Source organism: Trematomus bernacchii, unplaced genomic scaffold (genome assembly GCF_902827165.1).
Source record: "Trematomus bernacchii unplaced genomic scaffold, fTreBer1.1, whole genome shotgun sequence".
Classification (NCBI taxonomy): domain Eukaryota; kingdom Metazoa; phylum Chordata; class Actinopteri; order Perciformes; family Nototheniidae; genus Trematomus; species Trematomus bernacchii.
Genome location: NW_022987584.1, coordinates 686,978 through 700,209, shown reverse-complemented (window position 1 = coordinate 700,209; position 13,232 = coordinate 686,978). Strand labels below are relative to the sequence as shown.

Sequence of the window (13,232 nt, the reverse complement as noted above, 5' to 3'; positions counted from 1 at the left end):
TGAGTATATTAATTGACCATCAACAATGTTACGTACATTGTTATGGTTTACAATTGTTTAATGATTTTAATTCAATTATATGTTCAAATGTGATGTTAACCTGTTCAAGAAAATGACATGTGGTCATCCAAGCAAGGCCTACCATTGAAATGATGGGTCAAAATAGGGAAATTGTCAACTAGGTTACCTGTCAACTAAGTTACTGTTGATAAATCGTGATCTTCTCGCTCCCAGGAAAGAAACTTAAAATAACGAGACTAATGGAGTCTCTGAAAAGGTTCAAATGGGTAGTTTAATTAAGTAACGTGGTTGAATAACAAGCATGGGTAATGGAGAGACAAAGCCGGTGTTGTCTTGAGGGAGGCTGCAGCGAAGGGAAGAGACTGAGTTATCTTTCGTCCTGCCTTTTTATCCACGTCTCGTTGTCCCCCGCTGTGCAAATAGTGGGTGGCCCCCCTACTCATTTGCCGGTTCGATATCGCGAGAGCACAGATGATTTCGACATTGATATTCTCTGCCTACTTCCTTAAGCATTTTCTCCTCATTATCTCTGTCATGACTTTCTATTTAATACCTTGTAAACAGCTGTAATACTTAGTTTAGAAGTCCTAGTGGTTCCGCTCCGGCACAGTTCTTATTTTACGGAAATTCCCTCTGACGTCATAGCTTCTCACGTATCTGTAAACACTACGATCAACTAGACCTTCATTTAATATTCAGCAGTAATAATATCTTAACGTCTATCGATGTAGTGTTAAAGTCCGTACGTTTGTGTGTAACACTCCAAGTCATTTTCACTTTACATTCAGAAAACGCAACATTAGTCACAAGCTAACCGGATAAAGGATCTTTCAGAATAAAAGCTTGGCATTGATTTCCTGAGAACTTCCGGGCTTTTCCACAATAAAACAGCTTTAAACTGACGATATGTTTTAGACTGAATTATGCTGTTTAACATTGATTTTAATTTCTAACATTACCCAGTACTGTAATAACTGTAGTAACTTAGTTGACAGGTAACCTAGTTGACAATTTGTATGACATGTAGACGTCATTACACATCATTATCAATGGAATTTTGCACTTCTGCCTTGAAATGAACATAGTGCTGATGGTTAATAATGTGTCCAGTCAACTATGTTATTTGCGTCAAATGTTTGACTTTCATTGTCAACTATGTTGCACCTCATTTTTTCAAATTTTAAATGTCTAAAATATTGTTTCCGATATCCTTTATAGTATAATGTATATCTACACAGGTTGGAGTTTTACATGACATCTCTTAAAACTATCAAAATGACCTGTATGGTAGTTTTATAATACAAAATATCCCTAAACTTAATGACAGTGCTGAACATATCACATGAAAAAACAAAACTTTAATACAATTATTTTTTAAACTTTAAAAAATCTTTGGATATATGGTAGAATAGACTCAAGAGCCTTTCAAATTTGATTTTACTTGAAGTGCAGGACTTAATCAAATGATTGTAATGACATCAAGTTTGTCCGTAACATAGTTGACAAACTGAGTAGTGAAAACATCCTTTCCCTTAAAATAAAATAAAATAAAAAAATGTTTAAGCTTTGCAACTAGTGGATATGTTACACTGAGGAATATACTAACTTGAACCACTGATTGTTCTATTGAGAAAGAACACTTTCTTTGTACTGTTTTGTTGATGTGAAATGCACCCTAAATTATAGAATCAGTCGCACACACTTCTTAAATAATAAAACCCTGGTCCACAGAGATGTAATGACAGAGAGTCACCGGAGGGGCGCTGCTGTTCTACTGCAGTTGTTGTTTGAAATGAAGTACTTTGGCGCCCCCTGTGGGCTAAACATGAGAATTACACCAGGTCATTTGTGATAATCTCAATGTAGCGGAACAAATGTATTATTCTAAATAAATACAATTGTAAAAATTAAAAGTGCAATAAGTATATTAATAATTATTTTATCTTATTGTATTTAATACACAATATATATATATATATATATATATATATATATATATATATATTTCCAGCTACTTGCTCAGCTCCTTATTATTTTCTTTTAATATATTTTAGTGGAAATACATATGACAAACTAAAGTATTATTACAATGCTCCTGAAAAACATTAGTGATAATTAATATTTTAAATATGAAAAAAATATGTATATAAACAAATTATTATACTTTTTTATTTGTATTTATTGTTATAATTATTAGTTATATTATTATTTTTGTAACTCATATTTTTTTATATTCTAACATTGATTTCCTGTGTGCTATGATGAGTTAATTTCCTCCTGGGAAGATGGAACAATGTCGTTTTGTTTATAACTGTTCTTCTGAAGAAAGACACTTCATGGGATCTGTAATATAAAAAAAGACTTTACACATTCTTGTGAAAATACTCAAGAAAACCGATTCAGCGTTAGAGAAATGCTTCCTGTTTATGTGACTGAAAACATTTAGTGCCACGGAAACAAATATGTAAATAAATATTCCTCACAGGAAACATTTAAAACGCAATAAAACATTCAGACACTTACACACACACGTACACACGTACACACACTTCTTATGTGCAGACCAAGAAAATGTCCAACTTTGATAAAAACATAAAAATATAGTTTAATTATATATTCCCTTAACAGTGCAGAATTGTTAACTTAATAAAAATTCAAAATAATTAAAAAAATGTTCCTAGACATTTTCTATTTAACTCAACATTTGTCTCAAAATATTGTAACTATAAAAAAATAATTCAATCAACATTTTGTTACTGAAATATTTCAATTTACAATTATTAACAATTTACAAATATATCAGTTATTACAGTTTTTCCTGAAATATTTGGAGTTTTTTTCATCCTCCAAAAAAGATATTTCTATTTATTAAATGATTACAACATTTCTTTCAATATTACTTTTTTTCTTGTCTAATTTCCAAAAGAGCTGCCTTGTTGGTTCGGGTTGAAAAGCTTTCGTCCAATCAGGTGCCTCGTAGCACAACCATTACGTGTCCAATGTTTGTAAGTGTGGTGGTATGCAAGACAAGCACAAACATATGGATTTGTGCACAAAGCCATAAAGAATTATTATAATCGTACTGCTTTAAGTTCAGAGCACCTTTGAATAAATAAATACAACTAATATACTAAATATACAAAAAGATCAAGTAGATTTCATGCAAATCTTTCCGTCTCTGCAATCTCCCGAAAAGGCATTTTGGGTAAAAATGAACTATGATTAAATATCTTTGTTAAGAGATATGTGAATTTCTAAAGGAGCCTCCCTGTTGGTCTAGCTGTCATCCAATCAGATCATTTCTCCTGGAATACAAAAACAAATTTGTTTCAAACAATCTTTTTTTTCGCCAAATAGGTCCAGCTTTCGTCCAATCAGGAGCCTCGTAGCACAGCCATTAAGTGTCCAATGCTAGGGAAGTGTACCATCATGGTTTAGGGGGCCATTGGGTGTTGGATTGGGTCTTCGTAAGGAAATAGAAGGACGTTTCCAAATATGCTGACAAACTAATCAAGCTTTCGTCCAATCATGTGCCTCGTAGGACACCCATTAAGTGTCCAATGCTAGTAAGTGTCCTTTGGAAGTGTACTGTCATGGTTTAGGGGGACATTGGGCTGTTTCTTCTCCGGCGGTTCAGTGAAATAGCGGCGGCGATGGACCCCCGGCGGCCGGACAGCGAGGTGCGTGCTTCCCTCAGGTTGTCCCTGAACCTGCGGGTGGAGTAGTAGTACAGCACCGGGTTGATGCCGCTGTTGGACGCCGCCATGCACAGAGTCACGGCGACCACCCTCTGCAGCGGTGCCGTGACATCGCAACTCCAGCCGGCAAACGTGGCGTGAAGATGCACCGAACGCATCACGTGGTACGGCAGGAAACACACCACGAATGTCACCATCACCATAGCGACCAGGTGTACGGAGCGCTGGCGGTTGCATTGGCGAAGTCGTGCGGACGGACCCTCGGCGCCATGGAGGCTTGAGCGTCTGGTGAGGCGGCGCACGATCCGACTGTAGCTCAGCACGATGGTGAGGAAGGGAAGCAGGAAACCAATCAACAGCGCCACGTAGTTCATGATCAGAACCTTCCTCGATAAGGAGCCAGTCGGAGGGTCGAAGCAGTGGTAAACCCCCGATCTGAGAGAAGGATAGGGAGGATGGAAAATAACAATCAAAGGGGATGTTTTGTATGTTTAAAATAAAGTATTTTGGGTAGTGGATAGGTATTTCTTTCCTTTGACAGACAAATTGTTCTGTACTTTTTTTAATGTGCTGAAAGTGCCTTTGTCTGCAAATAACAAATGAAAAGATTTGTACATATTTTTTTTTTTTATACAAATAAAACACATCAAAATGAAAGGACACATTTTATAAAATATTTTAAGTTTTTTATTTCCTGTCTCACCTGCAGATCCTTCCCTGGAGCAGGAAGGGTGCGGAGGCCGCGCCCACAAACAACCAAACTCCCAAACAGACCAATAGGGCTTTATTGGGCGTGGCCAGAGCGCGATGACGCAGGGGGCGTGTCACCGCGAGCCACCGGAGCACGCTCAGTAGAGTCAGGAAGAGGATGCTGCGCGGGAAATTCTTTTATTTATATTAGTTTAATATTACAACTTCTCTTCTAGAAATATCACACATTTGTTTATTGTAATTTTTACCTTGAATAAATATATAAACTTCTTTCGTGAAATGATAAAAGATTTTTTTCTCGTAAAATACAACAATATTCTATTTTGAATTTAAACTTTTTTTTTTCCAGTTCCAAAATTAATGCAAAAAAACTATTTTTTGCCAAAGTTTCCATCGTAAAATATTACAAATGTCTTCCTCTAATTTGTGTTCTTACATCTGGAATATTTGTACCAAGGTTATTTGTTGTTACCTTGCGTTTTCTTTACATATATGTGAATGTTATATTTTACAAAAAAGGAAGGAATTTTATAGTTGTTTTTAACTTGATGTTTCCTCAAGTCAAAACCATATTTAGAAAAAGAGATGTTTGCTATATTCCTGTTATTATATACTTCTATAGATACTGTCATTTCTGCTCTAATTGTTCAAACGTACTTCAGTTTTGTGTTACCTTGTGTTTTTATATATATGTGAATGTTCAATTTACAAAAAAATGTAGGACTTTTTTATGAAATGTTTCCTCAACATTTTGAGATGTAATCCTCAAAATTGTTATTTTTTCTCAAGTCAAAACTATATTTATTTAAAAAAGGTCTATGCGATATTCCTCTAACTATATAGATACTTATTTTTTTCTCTAATACAGCGGTTCCCAACCTGTGGGCCCCCTAGTGGTCCGCGAAGGCATTGCAAGTCGGCCGCCACATTTAATTTATTTTATTTTGTACAGGCTAAAGACACAAACATGGACATAACAATAACATATAGGAGATGACCATTCCCATCTCAGACAACAACAAACAAAAACAGAAGGAATAAAGATACAGTCAGTAGGATCACTTCAACATTTCACAAACGAAAATAGGTTGACAACCAAAAACCACCAAAAACACAAACATGGCATATTTATAGTTCCTTTAATCCCACTCTTCCTTAGAGCTCATTATTTCCCATGTCATGGCGTGTTGAGCCGCCCTTTGATTTTTTGTGGCAATAATTATTTTCAAAATAAATTGAATTTTTAATCTACTCTTCGAACACCTTAAATTAAGATTACTCCTTGATTGACTGGACTTGATTGAAAATATGTATTTTAGCCAGAAGAATAGTTGTATTTATTAACTGTGTGCGGTCTTCATCTAAAAGCCCATATCAAATATGAAAGGGTGTAAATGTAAATTCAATATTTGCCGCCAAATAATTTGCAAAACCTTGTGGAAACATTTCATTATTAAGATATTTTTTATTTTAACCTCTTTTCCTTTCTCTCTCTTGATCCTCCTTAGCAACGGTCGTTACAGTCCTTAGCAACGGCCTGTACTGCTGGATTTACAACGTGTCACATGTTCTGAATTGACCAATCAGAACTTTATTTAGTTTCCGTATTGTTTATGGTTGAATGTGGGCCGCGAACATTATTTTGATTCTTAAGTGGGCCCTGAGTAGAAAAAGGTTGGGAACCGCTGGTCTAATATTACACATATCTGCTCTAAGTGTTAAAATGTACTTCAGTGTTTGTTACCTCGTGTACAGGTTGACGTAGAAGCAGTAGACGTAGAGTCTGCACAGCCAATCAGAAAACATCCAGACGCGTCCACTGAAGTAATAATGAAGCCTCAGAGGCACGTGAGCGAGAAGCTGAAGTCTGAGAGGGCGAGGTTCGTCATGACGACACAGGAGGCGGAGCTTCTGCAGGAAAAAGGAAGAGATTACATGTGTATTATTTTTTTAATTTTTTTAACCCTAACTCGTATGACCACTTATTATGAGGGAAAAAAGTAGGAGGAGTAGGAGGGGCGGTGCAACACGGGGATAACAAGACTAAAACACTAAGATATTATTGTAACAACTATTATTATTATATATATATTAGGATGATTATTATATTGTTATAGATTAGATTATATTATTAGTATTAGTAGATATTATTATTATTATATTATACACAAAAAACTATTATATATATTTGTAACGCATTAGTATTTTTTTAAACATTTTTATAATCATAATTATTTCATTTATCTTCAACGCTATTATTATATTATTATTATATTATTATATATATTATATTATTATTATATTATTATTATTATTATTATTATTATTATATTATTTGAAAGATTTTTCTCATAAATTAAACTCAACAGGAGGTAAAATATAATCTTTTCTTAAAGCATATTTTTAACTTTAAAACAAATAATGACGTCTCCCAGTGGGAGCTGTATTTCTTAGTTGTTTATTTACATTTGTTTTGTAAATTTAAATAAACAAATATGCGAAACCCTCATGGCCAACAAATATCAAATCATAACCTTCATTTTGTGGACAGGTGTAGACGCTGCTGTCTGAATGTTGAGAGGGATGTAAATATTATATTATTATATATAATAATATAATAGGAGTTACAGCAGCTCTCTGTGTGTCATAAAGGCGTAGTGTTGAGTTTGCAGTTGAATGCAAATTAAATTCAAACCGTCTCTTCTGAACGTTACTGATAATACCTGACCTCTTAGAAACTGTGGAGATCATTGGTTTCTAACGACAGTCTCTCCTCAGTCACATATTTACAGTGTGATATCTGTGTGTGGACCTGACCACACACTTATTACCCGGCTGACTGTGCGGATGGTCGGGGAAATACCAAAATTATGAAAACACTAAAACAAATTAAAATGCAACAAAAAATAATGATAATTTAAATAATAAAAAATAATAATAATTGTAAATTAAAGTAAGAAATAGAAAGAGATTTAGAAAATGTAAATATATAAATACAAATAATAAAGCTGCAAACATGTCTGTTGTTTTGATTTGCATAAAACACAAACTGGTTATTCACGTTTTATCCTGAACGGTAAATCCCCTGAACGAAGAGACGTTCTGCAGAGAGGGGAATTATACAGTGCGTTTGTCTTCTTCTTTATTATTATATATATTTATTTATTATTATTGTGTATTTACCTGCGGCTCCTCTGCAGGATGAAGACGACGAGCGCCCCCCCGTTACAGATCAGGGTGACGGGGAACAGCAGCAGGTAGGTGACGCTGTACGCCAGGTACTTAAAGGAGTCCTCGGAACAACCCCCCACTGACGAGCTGTTACTCACGCACGCTGAAAACACAGATTTTAAGATAAGTGAAAATATTTCCAAATAAAAGTCTTAATTATTAAATAAAAAAACATCAATTAAAGTTGAAAATGTTGAGAATAAGAAAGTGATATCTCATGAATTCAAGGCAAAATAAATTCAATATTTTATGAAAACTAGTGTGAATAATTTGTAATTTTCAAGTAAAAAAAGGTGTAATATTCGACGAGAAGTCTTGATTGTTAAAGAAACATTTATTAAATTTGAAGGAAATGTTGAGAAAAGTGAAATATTTTTATGAATCAATAGTTTACATTTTTAAGGAAAAAACCTTTGTAAATATAAAAAAACATTTTATCTGAGGAAAATAAATTTGAGCAAAGTCAAAGATTTGGAGAAAAAAAGTCTTAATTAATTCCTTATTGGGAAAACAAAAATAAACATATTTTAAGAACAAATATCAAATCAATTCAACAAAAACCGAAGGAAATATTTCAGGAAGAAAGTGAGTAAAAAACATTATAGAGAAACATTCGGAGATAAATTCACAAAAAATCAAAGGAAATAAAACGAGGGAATAAAATAATATTCCTAATAATGTTCGTCAACGACATAAACACAATTATTAATATTACACTATGAGTTTTTCTGACGTGTTATGTTTATATATGCTAATGAGGCTAATGCTAACTTTTTGTTATTTTGGTAGCAGTAAAAAGAAATCCCACAAGTATTTCCAGGTGTGTCTAAAACAAATGTTATTCCTGTAATCCGAATACCAGGAAACTGTGTGTGGGTGTGTGTGTGGGTGTGTGTGTGTGTGTGTGTGTGTGTGTGTGTGTGTGTGTGTGTGTGTGTGTGTGTGTGTGTGTGGGTGTGTGTGTGCGAGTGTGTGTGTGGTGTGTGTGTGTGTGTGAGTGTGCGTGTGTGTGTGTGTGTGTGTGTGTGTGTGGTGTGTGTGAGTGTGCGTGTGTGTGTGTGTGTGTGTGTGTGTGTGAGTGTGCGTGTGTGTGTGTGTGTGTGTGTGTGTTAAACAAAGCAGTCCTTGTTAGTACAACACCTGCTGACAGAAACACACCTGACGACATACAGTATTTGAATGAAGAGTTGGACCATTTGGATTTGCATGGATTTATTATTAGTTTCTTTATCGTCATGAAGGACGTTTGTTGGTTTATTTGTGTCTCTATGATCATTGTATGTGCGTTAATGCAGCTCTTCTTGTCTATTTGTGGTCATTTCCAGAAGTTTACTGAGTTTTTGGAAATTATTTTGAGTTTTATTATATTTTTGAGAGTTGTGAAGGAGTTTTTTGTAGTTATTTGTAGTTTTTTGCAGTTATTTTGAGGCCATTTAGTATATCTTTTGTCACTTTTTGTAGTTTGGAGTCTTTTTGTAGTTATTTATAGTTTCTTTATGTCCATTAATAAAGTTTTGTTTGTCGTTCTGAGTCTCTTTTTAGTGAATTGGTGCCTCTTTGTCATCATTTGTGGTCGTTTTGTGTAGTTCAGTGGACACTAAGTGGGCTTTTGATGTTGTTTTAGGTCCCTTTGATGCAGTTTTTGCATCATTACAGTTGTTTTGTGTTTTCTCCTCTCATTAGTCTGTTTTTTCAGGTCTCAGGCTCGAAAATGACATTCCCAGAACAAATGACCATATCTTCCCTTCTAAAAGGGTTAAATTAATAATCTTTTTTCTCAAAGTAATGATAAACCTGTGAGTTGGATGTAGAAAAGTCAGAATCAATATAGATGTTTTTTATTTTAAAGAAATTCAGATTTTACATAGTAAAAAACTGTAAATTATAGTGTCCGTCCAAAGATTATTTTCTACTTATAGTGAAAACTACCCTTGGATGATGGTAAGGTGGTCCTCTCATTAAACCTCTCTTAAAACACGTTCTCCACAGCTGACGAGGAGCAGATGTGTTTTAAAGTGTGTGTTCGTTTCCTCTGAGTTTCTGCAGCGCCGCCTGTGAAAAGTGTTTACGCTGAACCTCTCGTAAAATGTCCGACATACACACAGCGCGACCTCCGACCTCTGTGTTTATATTTACTCTCACTGGAAATGCAGTGTGAGATTAAACTTCAACCTCTCCTCACGTCTGATTTAAGACCGTTTAGAAATGCCTTTTTATAGTCTTTCTGAGAGTTTTGATAGTTTTGGTTTCTGTGGTCATTCTGAGTCACTTTCTGAGGCTCTTTCATGATATCTGTGGTTTCCCCTCTCTTGTAGTGTGTTATGTTTTAGTGGAGGTAAATGGTCTTCAAAGACATGTTTAATCTGAGGTTTAACGTAAACACTGTTGCTGCAGAAACTCAGAGGAAACTACAAACAACTCGTTTAGTTTCAATCACTTTAAGACTGGAGTTCAGGAGCAGAAACAAGAACATGTGTTAAAAACTGGGTTTAAAAACGAACCCGTCCTCTTTAACCTGTTCAGCCCTGAGCCTGTTTTTCAGGTCTCAGGCTCGAAAATGACATTCCCAGAACAAATGACTATATCTTCCCTTCTAAAAGGGTTAAATTAATAATCTTTTTTCTCAAAGTAATGATAAACCTGTGAGTTGGATGTAGAAAAGTCAGAATCAATATAGAATTGTTTTATTTTAAAGTAAAATCAGATTGAACATAGTAAAGAAATGTAAATGATAGTGTCCGTCCAAAATAAACACATACTTATAGTGAAAACTACCCTTGAATGATGGGTTAGTAGACCTAAAAGCTTTAGGAATCCAAACTATAACATATAATAAGTACCCTGTATCAAGATTGATGCAAAACAAATGAAATGTGACATTACTAGAGAGGTTTAGCAAAATAAACCCACTTCTGGGGTCATTTGGGTGGATTTTCCATACCTCTGGAACCCATTGGTCGATTTTGCGGGGGCTGCCGGGCTTAACAGGTTAACTGTACAGATCTTCTATTATGAGATGTTTAATTAGAGAAAATACACTAAATTATCACAAAAAACGCCTCCTTTGGACTCCTTCCTACTTCCTGAACATAGTAACATCACTACGGAACACTCTTATTGGCTAGGACTCATTTTACGTAAAACAAACTTCTAACATCTAACGCAAACTAGCCTCCTATTACTTTTACTTTTGACACTTTAAGTACATTTTGCTGATAAAACTTCCACTATTTATAATTAACCAACATTTTTACAACTTTTACTTATATTCGAGTATTTTAACCCAACGAGACCTCCGTTATCGGTTACCTCCGTTATTTAGCTCGGCAAGGACTCAGATAACAGCTAACGCTAACTAGCCTCCTAATACTTTAACTTTTGACACTTTAATTAAATGTAGCTTAAGTTATTTTGTGTTATATATCTTACAACATTTTTTTTACATTAATAATGTAAACGCAAAATAAAGTAAACACATAATGCAGGTAAGGTTATAAACAATAAGAAACATAATCATTATTTAATATTAACTTAAAAAATATCTAATAATCGTCATTTTTATAAAATAGACATGATGGGCATTCTTTATACTACTTGTACTTTTTATACTTTAAGTACATTTTGCTGATAAAACTTCTACTACTTTCACTTAACCCACATTTGTGCGATTTGACTTGTATTTGAGTATTTTATCAAAAAAGTATTTATATATTTTTCCTGAAGTAAAATATCAGAGTAGATCTTTAAAACATTTTTCTGCCAAACAGAGTTGAGTTTATATTGAAGCGAGACGATCCTCTGAGTGTTTAACAAACCAAAACACCTTGTAAGGCTTTGAATTTAAAGAATCTAAGTGTGCTTTATTTTGAAATGTCGTCACTCACCGTTCATCCTGTTCTTTTTTATTTCATTTCATTTTTATTCTCCGTCCCTCTGTTTATTCCCTCTTCTCCTGCGGCGATAAACCCTGAGTGAGTGTCTGAGCGAGAGAGAGTGTGTGTAATGGATTTCCTGGGAAGTGGGCGGGCCACCACACACACACACACACACACCACCACACACACACACCACCACACACACACACACACACAAATATCAGTTGCAGTCAGATTCCTCTCTGGAATTGAAATGTGTCTTGAACCAATACAAGTGAAAACGTGACTGAACATGTTTCATATTGCTGCTGTTGACATTCTTACACACACACACACACACACACACACACACACACACACACACACACACCACACACGCACGCACGCACGCACGCACAAACACACACTCACACACACACACAACACACACACACACACACACAACACACACACACCACAACACATACAGAGAGACCACACGCACACACACACACCCACACACAACACCACACACACACACAACACACACACACAGAGACACACCACACACACACACACACACAACACCACAACACACACACACACACACACACACACACCACACACACACACACACACAGAGACCACACACCTGGAGGTAATTGTTGTTTAATTGTTATAATTTTAGATTTTTCTATTCAGTAAATTCATTTGTAATACAGTCCTGCAGCCAGCAGGTGGCAGCACAGGAGATTCATTTTTGTATTCAATTACTGTTATTAGCGATTCCTCTAAGAATTAAACACATCGGAGACCTTAAATAATTCCCACGCCGCTCAACGCCGTACGGTTTCTCTCTCGCTTAAATCTCTACGATTCATCTTTTTTAGTTTTTGTGTTTTTAATTTTTTTCAGCTGTAATGTTTCTCTTTTGCAAAACATCTCTAATGAATATTTTTTTGAAATGTTAAAGGGCCCATGTCATGATTTTCCGGTTATTACCCGTCCCCTTGTGTGTTATGAAGGTTTTTATGCATGTAAACGGTGTGCAGATTCAAAACCCTCAAAGTACACCCTGTAGCCGAGTAAACTCTAACACAGAAAATACCTCCCCAAAACGCCTCGTTGGAGATACGTCATTGTCCATTTGAGTCTTCCATTTAGTTCCGGGTACGGCCCTGATGTCATGCGGTACCCGGAACGAAATGGACCAATCCCGAAGAGCTATGGCCACACCCAGCGGCGCTGGCCGCACCCTCTGCCCAGCCTAACATTTACTGTTGGAAGCTCGGGTTCAGTTCACAATCGATCCAGTCATGCCCAATGCCAAGGACCTGTTTCCTGAATGTGAGGAGAAATCTGAGCTGTTTGTCCTACCGACGGAAGAACCACGACGAAGTTAGTGGTTGAAATTGTTGTTTAACACTGTTCCTTCAGAGGGTTCGAAGACGTTACTGTGTTGCGCGGCATATTTCACAGACGAAAGCTTCCAAAACATTGCCCAGTTTGAGGGCCGGATATGCACAGCATTTGAAACTGAAGGACGATGCTATTCCTAGTTTGTTTGGACCGTTTGGAGCAGGGGAAGATTCGGGGTACACAACCTGTAGTTTGCGTTGTTATTTGTGTATTATCAAACAAGACTGTTTTAAATGTGTAAACTGTGTCGGACTGCTAGCCATTGACACAGTGCTAACTGTGCTAACTAAGTTGCTAG

The 13,232-nt window shown here is 35.7% G+C and overlaps 1 protein-coding gene across 2 annotated transcripts; it reads right to left on the bottom strand.

The window, feature by feature from the left end:
• Positions 1 to 2,419: 2,419 nt before the first annotated feature.
• On the bottom strand, positions 2,420 to 11,648 carry LOC117480810 (cysteinyl leukotriene receptor 1-like). Of its 2 annotated transcripts, none has more exons than XM_034128292.1 (5): positions 11,546 to 11,648; positions 7,614 to 7,764; positions 6,175 to 6,341; positions 4,423 to 4,590; positions 2,420 to 4,305 (listed from the first exon to the last, which is right to left on the bottom strand). In XM_034128292.1, the coding sequence occupies exons 3-5, from the start codon at positions 6,234 to 6,236 to the stop codon at positions 3,585 to 3,587; spliced, it is 951 nt and encodes a 316-aa protein (XP_033984183.1). In that variant the 5' UTR covers positions 6,237 to 6,341; positions 7,614 to 7,764; positions 11,546 to 11,648; the 3' UTR covers positions 2,420 to 3,584. The 2 variants fall into 2 exon arrangements, with proteins under 2 accessions (XP_033984183.1, XP_033984184.1); XM_034128293.1 differs by having other exon boundaries at positions 3,479 to 4,154; positions 11,546 to 11,647.
• Between the last annotated feature and the right edge of the window lie 1,584 nt (positions 11,649 to 13,232).

Excerpts from the sequence above, each read along its gene's own strand:
- LOC117480810 (XM_034128292.1), bottom strand. The coding sequence starts at position 6,236 with ATGTTTTCTGATTGGCTGTGCAGACTCTACGTCTACTGCTTCTACGTC. Across the intron at positions 4,591-6,174 it reads TACGTCAACCTGTACACGAG|CATCCTCTTCCTGACTCTAC; the intron begins GTAACAAACACT and ends TTTCCCGCGCAG. Across the intron at positions 4,306-4,422 it reads CTCCAGGGAAGGATCTGCAG|ACAAAGGCACTTTCAGCACA; the intron begins GTGAGACAGGAA and ends TGTTATTTGCAG.